At 66.1% G+C, this 21,586-nt stretch overlaps 2 protein-coding genes across 2 annotated transcripts in view; both read right to left on the reverse strand.

Moving 5' to 3' along the window:
- Positions 1–285: 285 nt before the first annotated feature.
- WDR90 (WD repeat domain 90) lies at positions 286–18,558 on the reverse strand. The gene is given in 43 exon segments (XM_058285568.2): positions 286–572; positions 862–946; positions 1,036–1,155; positions 1,244–1,387; positions 1,478–1,558; positions 1,560–1,609; positions 1,694–1,868; positions 1,952–2,074; positions 6,724–6,895; positions 6,998–7,109; positions 7,284–7,452; positions 7,538–7,728; positions 7,822–7,981; positions 8,147–8,268; positions 8,530–8,632; positions 9,124–9,221; positions 9,440–9,625; positions 10,372–10,497; positions 10,735–10,775; positions 10,853–10,983; positions 11,074–11,202; positions 11,368–11,529; positions 12,035–12,165; positions 12,372–12,502; positions 12,638–12,777; positions 12,935–13,170; positions 13,318–13,434; positions 13,506–13,636; positions 13,715–13,876; positions 13,975–14,093; positions 14,800–14,857; positions 14,927–15,072; positions 15,143–15,253; positions 15,619–15,687; positions 15,879–15,941; positions 16,128–16,498; positions 16,764–16,828; positions 16,943–17,057; positions 17,313–17,483; positions 17,652–17,760; positions 17,851–18,027; positions 18,177–18,268; positions 18,494–18,558. Coding segments are annotated over 43 exon segments (5,601 nt in total). The 5' UTR covers positions 18,504–18,558; the 3' UTR covers positions 286–375.
- Positions 18,559–19,211: 653 nt separating this feature from the next.
- MCRIP2 (MAPK regulated corepressor interacting protein 2) overlaps positions 19,212–21,586 on the reverse strand; it is a 6,726-nt gene continuing 4,351 nt past the window's right edge. Inside the window, exons 4-6 of the mRNA XM_058286737.1 lie at positions 20,030–20,157; positions 19,685–19,786; positions 19,212–19,553 (exon numbers count right to left, since the gene is read on the reverse strand). Of these exons, the coding sequence (XP_058142720.1) occupies positions 19,483–19,553; positions 19,685–19,786; positions 20,030–20,157 (301 nt within the window). The 3' untranslated portion in view covers positions 19,212–19,482. The remainder of the gene's footprint in view (positions 19,554–19,684; positions 19,787–20,029; positions 20,158–21,586) is intronic.

Genomic DNA, 21,586 nt, shown 5'->3' on the forward strand with positions numbered 1-21,586 from the left:
CACCAGCGAGCCGGGCGCCCAGAGCGGTCGCGCTGCGCGCTGGCGCCACCCCACGGACGCGCCGGGCACTGCGGGCGCCACTTGGGCTCCGCCACGGGGTGGGGGGGAGCGCCTTTCGCCCCCAGGGACCCCACCGGCCCGCAGCTTCCGGACGCGGGAAGGGCAGTCCTCCCAGGAGTCCCAGGTGGACAGGCCGGGCCTCCAGCCCTGGGCACCGGCAGGGCCCTCGACCAGCACCGGGAGTTCGGGGGCGGAAGGGGGCGAGGCGCAAGCTCAGCAGGCTGATTGCCACGGGAAATGCGCGTTTATTTAAACTGTACAGAGTAGAAACACGGACACCCCCACAAGTCCTTTCCACCTCTTCCGCCACCCCGTTCACACCCCGGTGCCAGGGCGGGGGGTCCCGCGGTGGCCCCCAGGGCCCGTAGCCTCCCACACCAGGAGCTCGTTGTGGGCGGCGGTGAAGAGCAGTCGGGCAGAGGGGGTGAACCGGCACAGGTGCACCGAGTCGGCGTGGGCAGCCACGTCCTGCGCCGTCCCCGATGCGCAGTCCACCAGCCTCAGCACGCGCTCTGCAGCACAGGGTGGCACGCCGGGCAGGGGGGCGGTCTTGCCCGGGGCGGAGGGCTCCTGACCCCCCCAGAGGCCCCGCGCCCCTGCGGCTGCCCCCGGAGGCCGAGGCCAGGCTGAATCTCCTTGGGGCAGGCCTGTCTCTAACCCTACAGCCCTCCCTAGGGCAGGTGCCCTCACAATGCTTGGCAAGTGAGAAACCGAGGCACAGAGGCAGGATGCGTCTAGGGCCCCACGGAGGAGCCCACCCGGACCTCCTCGGGCTGCACGTCAGTGCGCGGGGGCACTCACCTGCAAAGCCGACTGCCAGGAGGCGGGCTCCTGGGGACAGGCTCAGGGACACCGCAAAGAAGGGCAGAGGGATCGTCTCCACCACCTGCGCGGCCGCGACAGTGAGCGGGAGGGAGCCGGGCCCAGGCCACCCGTCCCACCCCCAGCCCTGGTGCCACAGGGCGCACCGCGCACCTGCTTCTGGTGCAGGCTGTAGAGCAGCACCTCCGGCCGCCGGCCCAGGCCGGCGCACACCAGCAGGCCTCTGTCCCAGGGGCAGAAGGCAGCGAGGGTGGGCGGTGGGCATCTGGAAGGCTGCAGGAGGGTACGCTGTGGGGGTGGGTGGGCAGACACCCCCACCCCTCCGCTCCCCCGCCCACCCACGCCACCGGCCGAGCCTCACCTCCAGAGGGGCAGGCGCCGGGAAGCTCAGCCAGTCCACCAGCTCGCAGCGGTCCTTCGGCCAGTCTGAGGCCCAGACGCTGACCCGCTGGTCACCACTGGCAGCCAGCCACAGGTCTGCGCCCTGCACCCCAAAATCTCCATCCTGGGGGAGGGGCAGGGCTGGTGGCTGCCTCCTGCTCACCCCCTGCCCACCAGCGCCCCTGGACGCCCGCTGGGCCTGCAGGCCCCCTACCTCTTTGCGTGTGCTCTGGAGGGTTGAGATCGGGGCGCCCCGGTGGTCGCTGAGCACACGGACCGTCATGCCCGTGCGGGGGGCGGCTCACAGCCACGAGCCCGTCCTTGTCTCCAGAGAGCAGAGTCTGACCTGCCAGGCGGGGGCCTCGCCATCACGCGCACCGCGCCAGCCTGCCCTCCCCATCACCGCGAGCCGCGCCACCACGCCCCTCACCGTCAGTGGAGAAGGCGACCGCTGTCAGCGCCACCGGGTGCGGGTGCATCTTGAGCTCCATCTCGGTGCGGGAGACGCGGAAGACGCGCAGGGTGCCATCGCTGTAGCCCGCCACCACGCGCTGCAGCTCGGGGTGCCCGCAGGACGGGGGGCTCCACGCCAGGCACAGGCAGCTCTGGGCAGCCCCGGGCAGTCAGCGCGCGCCCCAGGCCCCCCGCACCTGCACGGCCCGCCTGGCCCAGGGCGCCGCCGGCCTACCTGGTTCAGCACCTGGAACTGGATCACCAGCTCCATGCTGGCCAAGGACCACACCCGCACGCTCCCATCCTCGCCGCCCGTGGCGCAGCGCGAGCCGCCGGGGCTGAAGGCCACCTCGTTCACCTGCGGAGGCCCACGCGGGGCCGAGGGGCCCTCAGGAGGGTGGAGGGGGCGCACGCCTCTGGGCCCGGCTGCACGGGAGACGCCCCCGACTGCCGAGTCCCCGAGTCCCCCGCCGGCCCCACTGGTGCAACACCAGCACGTCGACACCATTCCCGAGTGGGCTCTGAACCAGAGGAGTACCCGGAGCTCGACGTCCCCCCAGGGAAGAATCAGCTGACCGAGCCTGGAGCACGGTGGGGGGTGACACCACTGGTGAGGACAGGCTGGAGGGGCAGAGGCGCGCGGGGGGCCACGCAGGCACCAAGGGGAGAAGCGGGGCCGTGCTGACGTGGGCGCCGTGGAGAGCGGCACCCGTGCGCCCGCCCCACCGAGGTTCACGAGAACGGTGTCGTCCACAATCTGAATTTCAAGTGTGAACTCAGGATGCGGTTGAGCCTGAGACAGCCTGTTCCACGTCTCGAGGTTGGGCCCAAAGGTCCACTGTCTGGGGGACAGCACAGACGGGGGCCTGTCCATGCAAGGGGACCCGATTCGGCCGCAGGAAGGAAGGCAGGGCAGAGGCCCGACGGCGGGGACGAGCCTCGGAGCCAGGACGCTCAGGGAGCCAAGACCGGCTGGAAGAGCCCGGCTGCAGGCCACTGTCTACACGAAATGCCCTCAAGACGTGGGTCCCTCGAGGGCGCTCAGGACGGGGTGGCTGCTCCAAGTTTTGGGCTTCATTTCCTCATTCTGCCCATGGTAAAATACGTATAACATAAAATGCCCTTTTAGCCACTGTTAAGTGAACGATTCAGTGGCATCGATTACACTCACATGTTCAGCAATCATCACCCCAAACAGCAGCTCTTTACCCGTTAATCCTCCCCCTCCCCTCCCCCACCCCTGGTCAGCGCTCATCTGCGCCGTCTCGATGGACTTGCCCGCTGTGGGAATTTCACTGAAGGGGAACCACAGCTGTCTTTTGTGTCTGGCTTCCTCACTTAGTGAAATGCTTTCCGTGTTCACCAATGTCATAGCGCGTATCACACTTCACACCTTTCCATGGCCACGTGATACTCCCGTGTGGAGAGTCCACACATCCCTCTTTGTGGATGGACACTTGGGTGCTTTTTAGCTCTGGCGACTGTGACCACTGCTGCGACAAAGCACTGGTGTGTAAGGTGTTCAATTCTTTGAGGGAGATGACCAGGAGTGGAATTGCTGGGTCGTGGTAGTTCAAGGTTTAATTTCCTAAAACCACTGAACTGTCTTCCACAGTATTTGCACCGTTTTACAGTCCCACCAACAACACACGAGGGTTCCAGTTTCTCCACACGCTCGCCAACGCTTGTTATTTTCCTTTTTAGAATTACAGCTATCCTAGCAGGTAGGAGGTGGCATCTTGTTTCACTGAGGCCTAGTGCTGAGTGCCTTCCGTTGTGCTTATCGGTCATTTGACTGTCTTCTTTGGAGAAAGACCTATTTACGACCTTTGCCCATTTTAAAACTGGATTGTCTTCTTGTTAATGAGTAGTAGTTCTTGATATACCCTAGATATTAAAACCTCATCAGATATGTGACTTGCAAATAACTTCTCCCATTGTGTGAGCTGCATTTCCACTTCCCTGATACGATCTTTGAGGTACAAGAGTTTTAAATACTAATGACATCCAATTTATCCATTTTTCTTTTGTTGCCTCTGCTTTTAGTGTCACATCTAAGAACACGTTGCCAAATCCAAGGTTGTGAAGATTTGCCTGTTTTCTTCTAAGAGTTTTATGGTTTCAACTCTTAAGTTTAGGTTTTTGATCCACTTTGAGTTAATTTTTGTATGTGGTTTAAGGTAAAGGTTCCAACTTTCCTCTTCTGAATGTGGGTTTCCAGTTCTCCCAGTGCCATCTGTCAAAGAGACCATTCTTTGCTCATTGGGTAGACTTGGCAACCTCGCTGAAAACCAGCTGGACATGTAAGTGTGGGTTTATTTCTAGAAATTCAATTCTACTTCATTGGTCTATATTTCTTTGTGCCATTGCCACATTCTTTTGATTCCTGTAGCTTTGTAGTAAGTTTTGAAATCAGGAACTCCAACTTTGTTTTCGTTTTTAAGAGAACATTTCAGGGTCCCTTGAGATTTCATATGAATTTTAAAATGGGTTTTCCGTTTCTGAAAAAAACACCATGGGATTTTGGTAGGGATTGCACTGGTCTGTACATTGTTTATCACCTTAACAATATTCAGTCTCATGGACATGAGCTGTCTTCCCATTTACTTAGGTCTTCTTTAACTTCTTTCAGTCAAGTTTTGTAGTCTTCAGTGTACATGCCTTGCTCCTTAGTTAAACTTATTCCTAACTTGTTGTTTATGTTGTAAATTGAATTTTCTTGGTTTCCTTTTCAGATTGTCCATTGCTAGTGTATAGAAATATAGTTGATTTTTGCGTATTAACATTGTACACTGTAACTTTACAGAATTCATTTATTAGCTCTAACAATATTTTTATGGATTCTTTAGGTTTTCTACATGTACAATCACATCATCTGCAAAGTCTTACCTCTTCCTCTTACATGAATGCTTTTAATTTTTTTTTTGCCTAGTTGCTCTGACTAGAACTTCCAGTACTATTCTGAACAGAAGTAGTGAAAACAGGCATTTTTGTCTTGTTCTGAATATTAGGAAAGAAGTTTTCAGTCTTTCATCGAGTGTGATGTTAGCAGTGGGTTTTTCATATATGGCCTTTATCACATTGATTCTATTCCTTGCTGAGTGTGTTTATCATGAAAGGGTTTTGGACTGTGCCAAATGCCTATTCTGATCATGTGGGATTTTTCTTTCATTCTATTGGTGTGGTGTATCACATTGGTTGATTTTTGTATGTTAAATTATCCTTGCATTCTTGGGATAAATTGTACTTGGTCATGGTGTAAATCCTATTAATGTGCTGCTGACCTCAGTTTGCTAGTATTTTTCTGAGGACTTCTGCAATCTATGCTCATAAGGGATATTGGCCTATAGTTTTCTTTTCACGTAGTGTCTTTGTTTGGCTTTCGTATTAAGGTAATGTAGGTCCCATATGATGAGTTAGGAAGAGTTCTCTCCCCTTAAGTTTTTGGAAGAGATTGAGAAGGATTGGTGTTAATTCTTCTTCACATGTTCGGTAGAATTTATCAGTGAAGCCACCTGGTCCTGGATTCCTGACTCCTGATTCAATCTCTTTATGTGTTAGAGGTCCAACCAAACTTTCTGTCTCTGCTTGGGGAGTGGTAGCTCACGTGCTCTAAGAATTTACCCATTTCATCGAGGCTATCCAATTTGGGCGGCAGAGTTTCTTTTTAGCAAGGTGAAAATGTTCTCAAACTGACTATGGTAATGGTGGCACAACTCTTTGAATATCCTAAACTCACTGAACTGTGCGTGGTACATGGGAGAACTATACGGTGTGTGGACTAAATGAGGCTGTTACTAACAACAAAAAGTAAACAGTCCTCACGCATCTCAAACTAAGACGTCTCTGGTAACTACCGTTATCTCCAAATATAAATTTAAAAAGGAGAAAAAGGTCTTAGGAGCCGAGCTGGAGAGCCTCCCACTGGGGATCAAAAACAATAACCATGATGAGGCAAAACACAAATATGTTTAAATCCATGAATTTCCTCAAACACTCAAAAAAATTAAACTCATTGGCCATTGTTGGCGGAAGCCTGGAGACCAACTTGGTTTTTTGGAACCTGATCAAAAAAAGAACAGGAGAGCGAGCATAGCTCAGGGGTTTGAGCACGTTCCCATGTACGAGGTCCTGGGTTAAATCCCCACGACCTCCTAAAAAACGGAACAGGAGGAAAGATGTTCCAATATCCAACCAATGTATTTTCAGAGAGAATGAAAAAACAAAAGGGAGGAAATTTCCAAAGAATTCATACAAGGACATTTCCCAATGAAACAAACAAAAAGTAATAGAGCCACATACATACGGAACCTTGACAGATGCCAAGCAGTGGAGAAGAGACAGAAATCCATTTGGAGAAAAAGAAATTATTTTCAGGTGGATAACTGGAAGGCAAATTGAAATTCAAACCTATACAAGTTCAAAAGACCATATAGGAGAATACCTCTATGACGTGGGAATAAGGAAGAGTTTTAGACATAAATCTTAAAGGGAAAAAAGGACATAAATTTGACACCCCCCCCCAAAAAAAGGAGGACAGACCCTGCCATTCCAATTCACTCTATTTCTCGAAAGAAAAAGCTGGTAAAGCTGTTTTTTTCTACTGAAATATTCTAGCTAGCGAAGAGAGAGACAGTGCAATCAGACTGTCGACACTTGCAGCTCCTTACAAGGTGATCGACCATTTCAGACCAGGACGGTCAGTGACGGCTCACTCGCTCAGAGGCCACCTGACCCCAGACAGCCAGGCGCTCCACCCAGGGGGTTCCCCTTGGAAAGTCTTTTACAAAGAGCCAGTGGGGGAGGGGGGGCTCAGGTGATCGAGCACCTCTCCCACGTGGGAGGTCCCGGGTTCGGTTCATGATGCCTCCCAAAGAGAAGACAGAATGCGCACAACGAATGGAGAGAGAGCGAGCAAGCATGAAAGACAAAGGTGGAGGGCAGAAATAGGTAACATCTTTAGAAAAAAACAAGAGCCAATGGGGGCTGGGGGGAGCTGCGCCTCACCCTGCTCCTATGGCCACTGACGAGGCGGGTGCTGCTGCCCTCGGCCCAGCTGACATACCACAGCGTGCCCGCGCTGCTGCCCGCGACGCCCATGTCCATGCTGTCGTCAAAGGCGGCACTCACCACGGCCCCGTCCAGGGCCACCTCGCGCTCCATGAAGACAGAGCTGGACCTGGGGGACAGACGGGGCCGGTGGCTGTGGGCTCTGCGGGGCCCCATCCGGGAGCAGCCCCATGAAGAGGGCCAGCTCCTGGCGAGGCCCATGTGCACTCACCTGGCCCCGGAGCCCTTCAGCCTCAGCTCCGGCACGGCGCCCACGGCCCACAGGCGTAGCCGCTTTGTGTTGCTGCCACTGACCAGCCGAGCCCCCGAGCACAGCAGCACCCCTGGGAGAGGGGGGTGGGTGATGAGGGCCTTCTCCAGGTGCCCCCAGGCCAAGGACCACCTGGAGGCCGGATGCAGAGACAACCCCCCCCACCCTGGCATCGGGCTCCCAGGGAGGGGCCTTGGGGCAGACGGCCTGAGCTGTCCGGGGTGGCGGTGCCGTGTCAGGCACCCACCGATCTCGCCGTCGTCTGCCCCCCAGGTCAGGAAGCAGCGGCGGGTGCCGGTGTCCCACACGCAGATCTGGCCGGCGTTGGAGCCGCAGTAGAGCAGGGGTGGGCTGCTGAAGCAGAGCGCGGTCAGCTCGCCCGCCCCCACCTCCTCAGGGACGGGCTCGCGGTGCACCTGGGGGGCACGAGGGTGCCTGCAGGTCAGCGACCATCAGGCCTCCAGCGGCGCCCGAGCCCGAGTGCCCGGGGCGGCCTCACACCTGGAGGTGGACATCCGGGCCTCGCTGCCGCGGGAGCCAGAAGGTGAGGGCGGCCTGGCCCACGCAGGCGAGCCCGCAGGCGTCCCCGGGGCCACACGCCATGCTGTGTGTGGGCTCCAGCAGGTGTGCGCGGGCCACGAGCGTGTAGGTTGCTGTGCTCCACAGGGCAAGGGTACAATCGCGGTAGTCCCCTGGAGATAGGCACGCAGCGGGTCAAGCACCGGAAGCACTCCGCAGGCCCCGGCCAGCCCCCGTCCCTCCTCGGCCCCCCTCCCCCTCCCAACCCAACGTGAAGAGCAGTCGGTCGTCCGGCGAGAAGGCCAGGGCCTGCACGGCCGAGCTGTGGTGGCTAATGAGCCTCTGGCAGGAGCCCCCGGGCACGGCCCAGATGCGGATCTGACACTTGGCGGCTGTGCTGCTGCTGACCGACGCAGAGGCGAGGACCTGGGGAAGGGCGGGTGGTCAGCAGGACAGCAAGGCCAGCACAGCCAGCCCGCCTCCGGCTGGTTGGAAAGCCGAGACGGGGCGACTGGACAGGCACCCCCCCGCGCTGCCCCCCGCAGGAAAAGAGCAGCACTGCGGGCCCAAGCCAGGGCAGGGCAGGGCTACCTGGGCACCATGGCTGAGTGCCAGCGTGGAGATCTCCTCGGGGTGGCCGGGCCAGTGCTGCTGCAAGCCCGAGTGCAGGTCCTCCACCACGACCAGGCAGCCGCACGAGTAGGCAAAGAAGCCTGCGGGGGGGGGGGGGGCACCGGGCAGGGTGGAGGACACAGGGCCGACGGGGACCGAGGAACGGGTGGGGCCGGGACCAGGGCCCCCCCCCCGCTCAGAAACGGCCCCGGGTGTGCACCTTCCCTGTCGGGAGCCGTGGGGAGAGGGCTGGGGGGGCTGGGCTGGAGGACCGGGAGGCAGGACGCAGCAGGACGTGGCCCCCGGCGATGGCCAGGAGCCAGGTGGACAGAGCCGGAGGCAGGGGAGCGGCCAGCCCCTACCTGTCTCCGGCCTCCACACCATGTTGGCGCGCCCGTTCCCGTTGTAGCCCACGACGGCCTTCAGGCGCAGCTGCTCACCGCCGGCCAGAGAAAAGGGGACGCTCTGCAAGAACAGACCAGGACGCTGGAGCACCTGCACCAGCTGCCAGCTTGGGGTCACACAAGATGCCCCGGCTCAGACATGGCATCAAGTGGGAGGCAGGGACAGGGCTGCAGCAAGTGCTCGCCCAGGAAGCAGGAAGGGGCAGGAGCTTGGCCCGAGGCCACACACTGGAGGCTGGCGTGGCCTCAGGCCAGCAGGGGACGGGAGCCAGGCAGGGGCAGGGAAGCCGCGGAAGGGAGCGCTGCGGGGCCCGCGGGCTCAGCGAGGCTGGAGCAGGGCGAGCCAGCAGGATACCACCAGCGCAACAGGCATCCCCCAGAGTCCCGGCCTGCCCTGTGCCGCCCTGGGGAGCCCCTGGGGACACATTTACTAGGAACAGAGTTCCGAGGAGCCATGGGGCAGTCGCCCTCTGCCAGCGGGGTCCCCAGGGTCTTTCTGCCAGCGGCTGTGGAGGACCCCCGGCTCCCCACAGGCCTGGCCCACCCACCGACCTGGGGGCACGCGGAAGCCTTGAACCGCGCCGTGAAGTGCTTGTAGGAGTCGGGGCGGATGGCGGGCACGGCCTCGGCCTTGCTGGTGCCCTGGGAGCCTGGAGGCAGGACGGGGAGGCCTCGTGACACAGGACACAGGCTGCGTGGCGTGCACGAGTCGCCCCCACCCTCTGCCTCCATGTGGTGCCCCAGTCTGTGTGTCCCAAAAGCAAGTACGCCTCCTCTCTTGGGGCGAGCACCCTCCCAGCCATGGGCCCCGCTGCGGCCAGCTAGGCTGCGCGTCCCATGCCCCACTCCAGCACCCCTGGGTGCTTACTGGGCTGGCTGGGGTGGAAGCAAGGCAACCCGAGAGCCCAGGGCTCCCCTGCAGATCCCCGGGTGCTGGCTCCTCCCCCACCAGACCCTTTCTCCACCAGCGTGGGTGGGCTTGTCGCCTGGTGGGACCCCTGCCGGCCAGGGTTCTCCTCGCAGGAGCCCTCCTCATCCGACACGGAGAAAACGCCTGTAAGAAGACAATGAGAAGACGGAACGGGGCCACAGGAGTCCACCTACTTTCTGACCCCTCACCTCAACCCTGGAGTGGAACCCAGGACATGCTGGGAAGGAACTGGGAGGGAGCGGGACCCAGGGCACGCTGGGAAGGGGCTGGGAGGGGAGCGGGGCCCAGGGCACGCTGGGAGGGAGCTGGGAGGGGAGCGGGGCCCAGGGCACGCTGGGAGGGGGCTGGGAGGGGAGCGGGGCCCAGGGCACGCTGGGAGGGGACTGGGAGGGGAGCGGGGCCCAGGGCACGCTGGGAGGGGGCTGGGAGGGGAGCGGGGCCCAGGGCACGCTGGGAGGGGGCTGGGAGGGGAGCGGGGCCCAGGGCACGCTGGGAGGGGGCTGGGAGGGGAGCGGGGCCCAGGGCACGCTGGGAGAGGGCTGGGAGGGGAGCGGGGCCCAGGGCACGCTGGGAGGGAGCTGGGAGGGGAGCGGGGCCCAGGGCACGCTGGGAGGGAGCTGGGAGGGGAGCGGGGCCCAGGGCACGCTGGGAGGGGGCTGGGAGGGGAGCGGGGCCCAGGGCACGCTGGGAGGGGGCTGGGAGGGGAGCGGGGCCCAGGGCACGCTGGGAGGGGGCTGGGAGGGGAGCGGGGCCCAGGGCACGCTGGGAGGGGGCTGGGAGGGGAGCGGGGCCCAGGGCACGCTGGGAGGGGGGGAACCTAGAGCTCTCTGGGATGGGCGGCAGCACCCATGTCCCACCTAGGCCCTCACCATCGCTGCCCGCAGGGTGCCCAGCCCTGAGGTCCAGCTGGGGTGGCGAAGCCTGGGACGGCACGGGCACCAACCGCCGGGGGAGCTCGTGAGCCCCGGAGAGCAGGTCCTCCTGCTGCCCTGCACCTGGCCGGGGACCAAGAGGCCGTGGCGGTGCTTAGGGCGGGAGGCGGGGGGCTGGGCACGCCCTGGACACAGGGCGGGCTCTGTGGGGAGCTGGCACGAGGGGGCCCAGGCCAGCCCACACCACCCCACCCTGCCTGGGGCCCAGGCACCAGGCGCCCCCGTTAGCAGCCGGGGTGGCCTGCGTCCCCATGTGGCCCGCCCCGAGTTGGGTGCCCCGACCCACAACAGGGCGCTCACCAGCCTCAGCGGGTGGGGGGGCTCCAGCCGAACCGTGGACGCTGCAGAGGCAACAGGGGAGAGTGTCCGGAAGAGTGCTGCCGGGCAGCAGGGCTGGGGGCGAAGGGTGGACACTTGCCTTCCCTCGGGCGTCCCCACGGGGGTGGCCAGAACGTCCCAGAGAAAGACAGTGTCCCCCACGCTGAGGACCTGCCGCTGGTCAGGGGTGAAAGCCACACCGCGCACAGGCTCCGAGTGGCCGATGTACACCTGGGCGAGGGCAGTCGTCACTCCCGGAGGCCGCGCGGGTGGCCCTGGGCTCGCCCTCCTCCCCTCTCCACCTCCGCTCCGTGCCTGCACCTGGCAGCCAGGGCCGGCCCGTGTCGGGTAGTCCCACACCCTGACGGCCCAGTCGCCGGCGGTCAGCAGGAAGCGGGCGTCCTCGCTGAGGGCCAGGGAGGAGCAGGCGGCGGGGCGGATGGCGGACAGCTGGAACGGAGCATGCTCGCGGGGCGGAACCAGGGCTGGGGCAAAGACCACCCCCAGAGGGAGCAAGCGGCCTCAGGGGCTTCCGACCTGCTTGGAGGCCCTGTGGGGACAAGGGCCAGTTCCGCGGAAGGGGCGGGGTGGGCTGGCTGTGGCTCCAGGGCTCACCTCCCGGACCACACGGCCCGACTCGGCGTCCAGGACCAGAACTTGACCGGCAGACGTGGCCACCAGCAAGTGGCGGGTGGGCGCGGGGCTGAAGCAGATGGCCACGGCTGAGTCCAGGCTGCTGCCGGCTGCGTCCAGGGTGCTGACGTTGACCCGCAGGAGCTAGAGACGAGGACAGCGCGGCCGCAGGGCTGAGGGGCGGTGCGGCCTCTGCCTGGGCGCCGCTCCCGCCTGGGGACCTGCCGTCGGCGAGAGCTGCTCGGGCACCGGCCGCGGGCTTGTGTGACCTCTAGGTGCTGCTGCTCTCCAAGGGCCAGGCCCTGCCCCCCAGCCCCCCAACCCCCACGGCCCCCACGGCCAGGCCCTGCCCCCCAGCCCCCACGGCCCCCACGGTCCCCACGGCCAGGTCCTGCCCCCCGGCCCCCACGGCCAGGCCCTGCCCCCCAGCCCCCACGGCCCCCACAGCCCCCACGGCCAGGTCCTGCCCCCCGGCCCCCCCGGCCCCCACGGCCAGGCCCTGCCCCCCAGCCCCCACGGCTCCCAGGGCCAGGCCCCCACGGTGCCCACCCTCCTGCCCGCCCTGCCCGGCAGGAACCTGGAGCTGATACAGCAGGGGCTCCAGCGACCCGCCCAGGCCCGAGCGACAGGTGCACCCGGCTGTACTCACCACATCCAGAGAAGCTGTGGCCACGACGGTTACTGTGTACTTGGAGGGGCCCACGAAGGCCAGCAAGTGGCTGTCCCCGCTGACGGCCAGGGTGTGGGGACTCGGCCCGGCCTCCTGGCTCACCATGTTCCCTGGCGGTGGCACAGGTGCGGGCAGGTGGCTGATGGGGAGGTCCAGAGGCCAGACTTCCTCCCGCCCACTCCCAGGTCCTCCCCGAGCAAAAGGTCACGACCCGGAAGTGATGCCCCATCCTGCCCCAACTGAGAAGAGCCAGCCGAGCATAAGGCACCCCACGTGGGCTGGCGGGGTGGCCTGGGGGGCCCAGCGGGCGCCTGACCTGCTGCACGGAGGACACAGCACCCGAGGGGGATGCAGTTGTACTGGGCCAGGCCGCCCTGAGAGCAGGAGCTGAACAGGAAGCGGCCATCGGGGGTGGCAGCCAGGCCCGTGACGGCTCCTCGATGACACCTGTGCCACACAGTGAAATGGCCGGGATTCTAAGACCTCTGTGCAGGAGACGGCCCCTCCTGGCCACTCCCCGCCCCGGGGCCCCACAGAACCTCTGCCGGCTTCCCCTCGGGGGGCTCTGGCCTGTGACCCCACCTGTGCTCCCCCAGGACGCCCAGGGTGTCGAGGCTGAAGGCGCGCAACACGCCGCTGCTGAAACCGCAGAAGAGGGCTTGCCCCGAGGGGTGGAAGGCGACCGCCTGCGGGGTCTCGTCGGGGGCCGCGAAGTCGTACAGCTGGGAGCAGGGGCCGAGACGGGCGTGAAGGGACCAGGGCGGGGGCGGCGGCAGCCGCGCAAGGCTGGACATGCTGCAGCCCTGGCTGGACGCCCCGCCCAGGAACACCCGCTCCCTGCACGGGTCCCCGACCCCCCATGCCCCAGCGGCCCCCCACCTGCTGCAGGGTCGCCAGGTCCCAGACGCGGACGGACGCGTCCTGGGACACGGTGGCCAGCTGGCCGCGGCTCCGCTCGGTGGCAAAGGCCAGTACGGGACCGGCGTGGGCGCGGGCCAGCACGCTGTACTCCCGGGCGGGGACATCCAGGAAACCCAGCTGGCCCGCGGAGGTGGTGGACAGCACCCGCAGGCCATCGGGGCTGACGCGGACCCAGCCGACGGGCCCCTCGTGCTCTGCGGGGAGGGCGGGCTCAGACCGGAGGCGCTGGCGGGATGCATCCTTGCCACTCAGGGTGTGGGCCACAGCTGGGGAACCCCTGCTTGGGCCGCCCCGAGGGGCCGGGTGAACCTGTAGCTAGGACAGGGCCCTCGGTGCCACACCTGCCTCCAGGAGCACCGAGGAGAAGTCCAGGGGCCAAAGGCGCAGGTAGCCGTCCTCGGACCCCACGGCGCACACACCGCGGGCCACACTCAGGCTGCTGACGGGGACGCCGGGGCCTGTGGGAACGCAGGGGCAGCGTTGCAGCCTGGCCTGGACCCCAGGTCCCCGTCCCCGGCCTCCCACCCACCTGAACTGAAGGGCGGCTTCTGTGGGGGAGGCCCGCCAGGGGGCTGGGCGGGCAGAAGGCGGCGGGCACGGCGCACGGCTAGACGCTGGCAGTCGATCTCCAGGACGTGGCCGCTGCGGCTGCACACGAGGCTGCCAGTGGGGCGGTGAGGTGGGGTCCTGGGGACACAGCAGGGTTGGGGGTGGGGGGGGGCGCGGGGTGGGCCTTACAGTGCGGGGGCTAAGGGCGCCTGCTGGCCATCCTGGCTCCGCTCGAAGGCCAGGCCCGTGAAGTCCAGTGCGTGGTGCTCTCCCAGGTCCACGGGGCAAGAGCGCAGGCCCCCACCGCGCAGCCGCCACAGCCGCACACTGCCCCGGCCGCATGACACCATCCTGTGGGGTGGGCGCAGATGACTACGGGCCGCCCCGCCCCAGCCGGTGAGACGCCGCAGGAGCAGGGGGTGCCCGGGGAGGGTGGCACGCCACTCCACCTGGTGTCATCGAAGAAGGCCACCTCAAACGCCTGGACGTCCGCGTCAGTATACGCCTTGGCAAGGACGGCCACCTCGCCGCCGTGGCCCACCCGGCCCGTGCTCCACGCCACCACCATCTGCAACAGAGCCACTGAGCGCCTGGCGCACGAGCCCGCTCCATACCAGCCTGCACCATCCTGGCACCGGGGTCTCGCCCCGTGACCTGGTGGGTGCCAGGGGAGGACAGGGCCCGAGCCCGCGAGACCACAGCTTCTCCTGCAGACACCAGCGCACATGCTCGGGCCGGCTCACGCCTTGGAGCCGAGCCCTGTGCTGTCGGGGACGTGGCTGGCGCCGGCCTGGCATTCACAGACCCACGGGGACGAGCGCCGTGCTGTGCGCAGGGACAAGGTGGCCCGGGCCCGGGAGGCTGGCGGCCCACAGGAGGGGCCGCCCGTGCTCTCAGCACGCAGACCCATGCCAGCCTCAGGATGCTGCCGGGCAAAGAGCCCTGCCGCCCACGGGGCAGCGACGGGGCAGCCGCTGTGAGGACGCGGCAGCAACTTGAGCACCGACCTAAGACCCAGACACGGCGTGAGAGGAAGCAAAGAGAGCATCAGAAGCTGGAGGCATCCCACAGCCTGTGACCGGGATGGGATGAGGGCAGCACAGAGAGCCAGGGCGGGCCACGGCGGAGGCCATCACGCTCCCGGAGAGCAGGGGGGCAGCGGTCAGCACCTCCCGCGTGGCTTGGTGCCCTTGGCGTGGAGGACACGGCTCACTTCCGAGAGCAGGGGTGAGCGGGCGGGCCTGGCCAGGGCCCCGGGCCCTGGGGAGCCTCACCGTCCGCCCGTGGCTGTCCCTGCCAACACCGCAGAGCACCGTCCCGCTGCTGGAGAAGCTGCAGGGGCAGAGTGTGCGGTCAGTGCGTGCCCAGACGGCCCTGTGCCCTCCCGGAACCCACACCCACCTGAGCAAGCCAATGGAGTGCACGGGGCTCCTGAACAGGGACAGGCACGTGCCCGCCCCAAAGTCCCACAGCCGCAGCATGCTCGGGGGCTGCACCTGCGCCGAGGCCAGCAGCGAGCTGCGCTCGTCCAGGGCCAGGCTCGAGACCTGGGGGGGCACAGCTTCAGGGCCAAGGTCACAGCTCCGGCCCGGCCCCGGCCCGGCCCGGCCCACCCACCTTGTCCGTGTGGCCAAGGAAGAAGCGCTGTTCCCTGGTCTCGACGTGCAGAGCGATGATGACGGCATGGCAGGGGTACACAACTGCAGCCCCATCCTGGGTCCACAGGGCCTGCCACGCGGGACATGGCGGCCACCTCAGGGGCGGTGGAGGTGGAGGGTCAGGGCCTGGGGCCATCTGCCTGGCAGGGGCTCTACGAGACTCAAGTGGCCAGGGCAGATGCTGGGCTGAGGGATGCTGGGGAAGCCCCTGGAAGCACTTTGAATAACAAAGACCAGTCCTTCCAGCCCACTGGCGGGTAAGCGTCAGCCTTGGGACACAGAGGCACTAGTGAATTAAGACGGCATCTGCTCGGGTGGGCCTGTGCATGCCAGAGCGGGGCACGAACGGGTGTCCGAGGCCCTGAAGGAAAGCTCCCCGTTGCCCGCCAGCCAGAGCCCCCAGGAGCTGGGCACAGGTGGCCCCCGGGCCCTCACCCATCTGGTGCTGTGGCCACCGAAGCCAATGACGCCCTTGAGCTTCAGGACAGGGTCTGGCAGGAAACCCTGAAACAGGCCGGCTCTCAGAGAACACCCAGGGCAGCCAGCCCAGCCCTGGCCCCGGCCTGCAGCCAATCCTAGCCTCCCAAGCAAGCCCGTGCCCACCGTTCCAGGGCAGGACGCGGACTCCAGGGACAAAGGAGCCCTTGGGCTGGGCAGGCCTTCGGGTTGGGGGCTGCCCCGGGGCTGCCCCTTACCTTCTGTGGAGAGGGTTTCTTGCTCAGAGGTACCTGCTGCCTGCCTTGCTTCCTGCCAGGAGGCTGGAGAAGGGCCTTGGTCAGGGGACGAGGACCCAGGCCCCCAAGGACCCGCCCAAGTGCTCTGGTGGCCCCCCCACACTTGCCCAGGCCCCGCCCCCACACAAGGCCCCGCCCAGGCGCTCCTGGAGGCCCCATTCACACCCGCCCAGCCCCCCAGGCCCCAGCCCCAGTGAGCGCAGCACTCACCTCGCACACACCGTCCTCCCGGGCCTCGGGCTCCACGGCTGGGCTGGGGGCAAACCTGTGGACGCCCTTGCCGGTCGCCTGCCTGTCAGGGAACTGCGCCCAGGCCAGGGGCACCCGGCCGCAGCCTCCAGGGCCACCTACACGAGAGCCCTCCGAGCCCCGGCAGGCCAGGCTGCCTTCAGAAGGGGGCCTCGGGACCTCAGGGGCCCAGAGGGGCTGCAGGGGTGGAGCATCACCAGCATCGGGGCCACCGCGCCCGGCCCCGTCTCCGGGGACCTGGGGGGCACTCACAGCCACGGGGCTGGATATCCGGACCCCCGAAGACGCTCTGTTCGGTACTTGTTTGCGGACGGCCACTGGACGCAGGAGGGCTGCAATGGCACACGGGGCTGCAGTGCCAGCTGGCCCCACTTGCTTGCACTGAGCGGCTGCCCCCACTCTGCCCCGCAGCCATGGCCCCTCAAAGCAGCATGGCCACGGGAGACATCCGCCCCCACCCTGCCCAGCCCCGGCGACCCCACGTGCAGACTTCCCACGGTCGCAGGCCAATGTGGGCACTGGCCCTGACCCGTGCCCACCCCGCGGGATCACCTTCCGGAAGGCAGAACCGAGGACTCCCCATCCTCCCTGACCCACCTGCCCCGGGAGGGCTGCAGCTCCTCGGGACCAGCTCGGGAGCTTTGGAGCCGTCACCTGGGAACCTCAATGAGGCAGGGCAGACAAGGGTGAGATGCCCCCTGGCCCTGCCCCCCGGAGCCCCTGCCCCCCAACTTGGCCCTCCCTCCCCCCCCACCTCAGGATGGGCAGCCGCTCACCGGATATGGACGTAGCGGTCATGCCAGCGTTCCCCCTTTGGCACTGGGAACCCCATCTCTCGTGGAATGGGGGTGACGGCCAACTTTCTCCTCCTGGCCTCAGTAACAGTGACGGCTGATGGCAGGGGTGGGGGGAATGCCTCAGGTCAAGAAAAGTCTGTCCAACCCTCTTTAGCCCCCCAGACAAGACCCTAGCCCAGGTGCCACCAGGGCACCACCGGGCCGGCTGCCGCCTGCCAACAGGAACACCTCAGGAGCCAGGCCTGCGGCTCTTGTGGGGTGGCTCTGGCCTCCGGCTACGCCCGCCCAGCCAGGGCCCAGCAGGGCACGGCGTGGGCACTGCCCCCAGGCGCGGGCCTCGGGGCCTCACCGGGGTCGAAGCTGAGATCGCTTGTGTAGAGGTTCCTGACCAGCAGGTTGGCGCAGAGCCTGACGCTCTTGAGGTGGCCGTAGCGCCGGTTCAGGTAGATGAGAAGGATGTCGAGCAAGTCCAGCTGCAGGCAGGTCCAGCGGACACCAGGGGGGGCCGCCTCCCCCAGCTCTGCAGGACCGGTGCCCAGGGTCAGGACCCCTCTCCCCACCAGCCCTGACCACCCAGCCCTGCCGCGGAGCCGCTCCCCGGGCTGCACGGGAGTCCAGGGCCTGCAGCCGGGCCCCCCTTGCCCCCAAGCTGCCCCCTCCTGGACCGTCGTCCCCATCTCGCCAGTACCTTGCCCGGACGGCCGGGCCTCACAGACGAAGGGAAACTGGAGCCACGTGGCCGTGGACTTGAACTCCTTGAAGAGGCTGGAGAAGGACACGCGGATGACCTGGCTGTCCTGGAAAGACGGAACAGGGCATGAGGAGGCAGCGGCAGCAGCGCCAGGCCACGCTGGGCCCCCGCGCCCCCCGCCGGGCCCCTGTGGCACCTCAGTGGACACGTCCAGGTGGATGACGAAGTGCTTGGTGGGCAGGGGCCTGAAGAGCACGTACAGGTACCGCCCGGTCAGCCCCAGGGACTGGGTGCTGGTCTTGGGGAGCTGGATGTAGTTGCCCGCAGAGACGGAGCCGCGAATGCGGTAGACCGTGCTCTTCAGGGTACGGTCCTGCAAGGGGAGCAGGCGTTGGCTGGGCGGGGGCGGGGGCGCCGCGCCAGGCCCGGGAGCGGAACCCCCGGTGGGGGGTCGTTACCCCGGGGGGGGGGGGGGGGGGGGGAGGCGCGGAGGGCCGGCCTCCTCCCCGGGCCTTGCCGTACCATGACGGCGGCCACGTCGCCCTCCTTGGTGGAGCGCTTCCACTCGTCCACCCTGAAGTGCCTGAAGACGTTGAGGAACGGGTGCTGCCACGCTGGGGGGCGGAGGAGGCGCGGTGGGCGCGGGCCGGGTCCCGGGGACCCGGGCTGTCCGTGCGACAGCCACCGCCACAGCGCAGCCTCCCGCGAAGCCACGGGCAGGGGCGCCGCGAGGGCCTGGGGGTCGCGGGGCAGGCGCGCGGCGGGAGGGACCCCGGCTCGGGGGAGGGCGCAGCGCCGCCCGCGCCCCCCGCGCCCCCGGCCCCGCCGCGCGCCGCTACCTCGGGCCATGGCGCCGCCGCTCGAGCTTCCCGCCGCCGCCGCCGCGCGCCCCACGCAGGGCACGCAGCGCGGCGCCTGGCAACGCGCCTAGCAACGGCCGACGGCGGCCGTGACGTCACTTCCGCCGCCGGGGCGGGGCCCGCCGTGCGCGTGCGCGGGGCTCTGCAGTGTGAGCGCCCCCGCGGCTGCTCCGGGCCGGGATCGCCTCGGCTCAGGTTCCCGCGCAGACGCCGGGCCGGCGGGCCGCGGGGCCGGGGAAGCCTCCCCACCGTCTCGGGGCCCGAATGAAGCCCACCCCGCCCGGCGTTCGCGGCGCCGCACTCGGCCGGGCCTCCCGGCCGGCCGCCCCTCGTGTGGGCAGGGCGGGGAGCAGGGCCGAGCCAGGCCCCGCTGGAACCCCACCCCAGGCGGCCGGGGTCTTCACCGCCCCAGAGCGGCCTCTTCTCCCCCCAGGACCGGTGGGGACGTCTTTGCCCAGTGTCCGGCGGTGGCTCGGAGGTCTGGCTCAGGCCCCAGGCGAGACCAGCAAGGAGGGCAGGCAGGAGGCGAGGCGGTGGTCGGCGGGCTGGGGTCCGCCCGCTTCGAAGCGAGCGGCAGCGCGCCCGCCCTTCTCTCTGCCAGGCCCTGCAAGGGTGGTGTGGGGCTACAAGGGGAGGCCGGGACACGAGGACCACCCCGACTCCCCATGCAAACGCAAAGGAAAGGCCACTCAGAATGGGCAGTTTCTCCACTTTATTAGACTGCAGCTCCTCCCTGCTGCCCCAAGGGGTGGCCCGGGCACAGTGGGCAGGGTTGAGGTCAGACAAGTTCAGCTCCTCGCCCCGGCAGCCTGGAACAGTCGGGCTGAGGCAAAAGTCCAAGTGCTGGCACTTCAGGTGTGGCGGGCACCCGCAAAGCCCAAGGCAGAGCAGGGCCTGCTCTGGAGGGCTGAGGGTCCGGCGGGGGACGGGCCAGGCCCAGCACAGGCTACATTCCTTCGAGGCAGCGGCTACGAGCAGTTGATGATTCTAGCCAAGAACTGCTGTGCCCACCATTCGTCCAGGTCGATGGGCACGAAGTCTGGGGGGGGGGGGTGAAAAGAGGGCTGGACAGTAAGGCCACCTCCCAGTGGTCAGTGTCCCTGTGCTTGAGGCTGGCCACCAACCCCGAGCTTGGACCCCGAGTATGGCAGAGGGGGCAGGGGCGCTCACCCTGCAGTCGGGGGTCGGGGGTCTTCTCCGTGTACTGCACGGCCCTTGGCCCGCTCTCCCCGGCTGGGCTGCCGTCCAGCTGCTGCTCCACCTGCTGCCAGGCTGTGTGGGGAGAGCGCGGGTCAGGCCGAGCCAGTGCCCCACCTCCCCACTCCCGACCTGGACACGCGGGCCACCCTCAACCCCACCCCCAGCCCAGCACCGTGAGTGGGTGGCCTGCTCTGTGGTCGCAGGACCAGAGGACACAGAGCCAAGCAAAGTTCCAGCCCTCCAGCTGCCGGGGCGTCCGCTCGCAGCGGGACCCGGCAGCCTGGGCCACTACCCCTTTGGCCCCCCTCTCTCTACCTTTGGACACAAATCGGACGTTCTCCTCGTGGGCCAATGTGTAGGTCTCCTGGGCCACCTCGAGGGTTGGGGATGTGGCGGGGGGCCGCCGGCCGTTCACCCGGTTGAACACAAGTCTGGGCCCTGGGCTGTGGGAACGGGGAGAAGGTCGGCCACAGCCCCGGGCCCAGGTACAGCCTGACAGAGCCCCGAGGACAGCTCGTGCAAGGCCCACGGCCCAAGGCCGTGCCCGGGAGCGTCTGAACCTCAGAGCTGGTGCCCCTGCACCCCTGGCGGTGGCCAAGTGCCTGAAGGCCCCAGCCCCCCAGGCTCAGCTCTCACCGGCCAAGGTGAGTGGCCCCGGGCCAGGGAGGGGCTGCCAGCGCAGGGTAGGGCTCCCTCTGCAAGCTCCTCCCCATGGGCCAAGGGTCTGGCGACACCCGCACACCCTGGCCCCTGCTGCTCCATGCCTCCCTCGCTCACCCTGGCCCCACTCCACCCGGCGGGCACAGTTAGCCCGGAGAAGCGTCTCCATTGTGCAGAAGGAAGGAGCCGGCCAGGGCCCGGCCTGCCCTCGCCCAGCCCTACTCCCGGCTCCCCCCAGGTCCGTGGGGAACGAGCACCAAGGGAGGCTCGTGATTTCTGGCAGAAAAGCGCCGAATGCCAGGGCGACCGTGCCTGGTACCTGCTCCTCACGAGCCCGAGGTGCGGCGCTTTTGCCCGCCGGGCAGGAGCGAGAGGCTCTGGGAACTCTGGGGGAGGTGTCCCCCTTCCAGGGCGGTGCCAGGGTCAGCTGGCCCAGGCGGCAAGGGGCTGCCCCATTGGCAGAGCCGGCCGGCCCCCGCGCCCAGCCCGGGTCGAGGAGCCGTGGGGGGAGCAGGGCCGCACCTACGGCAGGGTGGGAGCTGGCTCCGGGCTGCACATGCCGCTCTGCCAGGGCACTCGAGGTCCCCGGCCGGCCGGCCTTCCTGGCTCAGGTCCCCACCGCCGGGCGCGCGCAAGCCGCTCTGGGTTCCTCCTCAGGTGAGAGGGCACTAAAATAGAGAGGAGCGTCTTGAGGGGCACGAGGGTCGAGCTGGCCGCCAGGGAGCCGGAAGTGTGCAGGCGGAGAAAGGAAAGGGGGTGCACCACTGGCGCCCGATAATCAGGTGGTGCAGAGGGTGAACTCAGCCCCGGGGGGCCGCAGGCGCCGGCCAAGCTCGGATGTTAAGTTTGACGTGAAAGGGAAGGAAAGCCTGGCTCAGGGCTGCAAATTCAGGGGGCCATGGGGGCTGGATGTGACCCCAGGTCAGGGGGTGTGGATGGAGGCACCAGGCCTGTTCTGTGGAGAAGGCTCAAGCCGGGGGTTTGCCTGCTCCCTGCAGCCAGCTGGGCCCAAGAGCAAAGTGGCCTGTCCAAGGCCACCGCGCCACCCTTCAGTGACCACCTCTGACCCCAGAGGCCCCAGCCCAACACCAGGGTCAGCCCCCCGCTCTGGGCACCTGGAGGCCACTGGACCCTCTCCCCAGACCTGTACCCCACTTTCACCCCGATCCCCACCCTGCCCCCCTCCAGGGCTTGGCCCCAGTGTTTCCTTGA

Source organism: Dasypus novemcinctus, chromosome 23, assembly GCF_030445035.2.
Source record: "Dasypus novemcinctus isolate mDasNov1 chromosome 23, mDasNov1.1.hap2, whole genome shotgun sequence".
In the NCBI taxonomy this organism is placed as follows: Eukaryota; Metazoa; Chordata; class Mammalia; order Cingulata; family Dasypodidae; genus Dasypus; species Dasypus novemcinctus.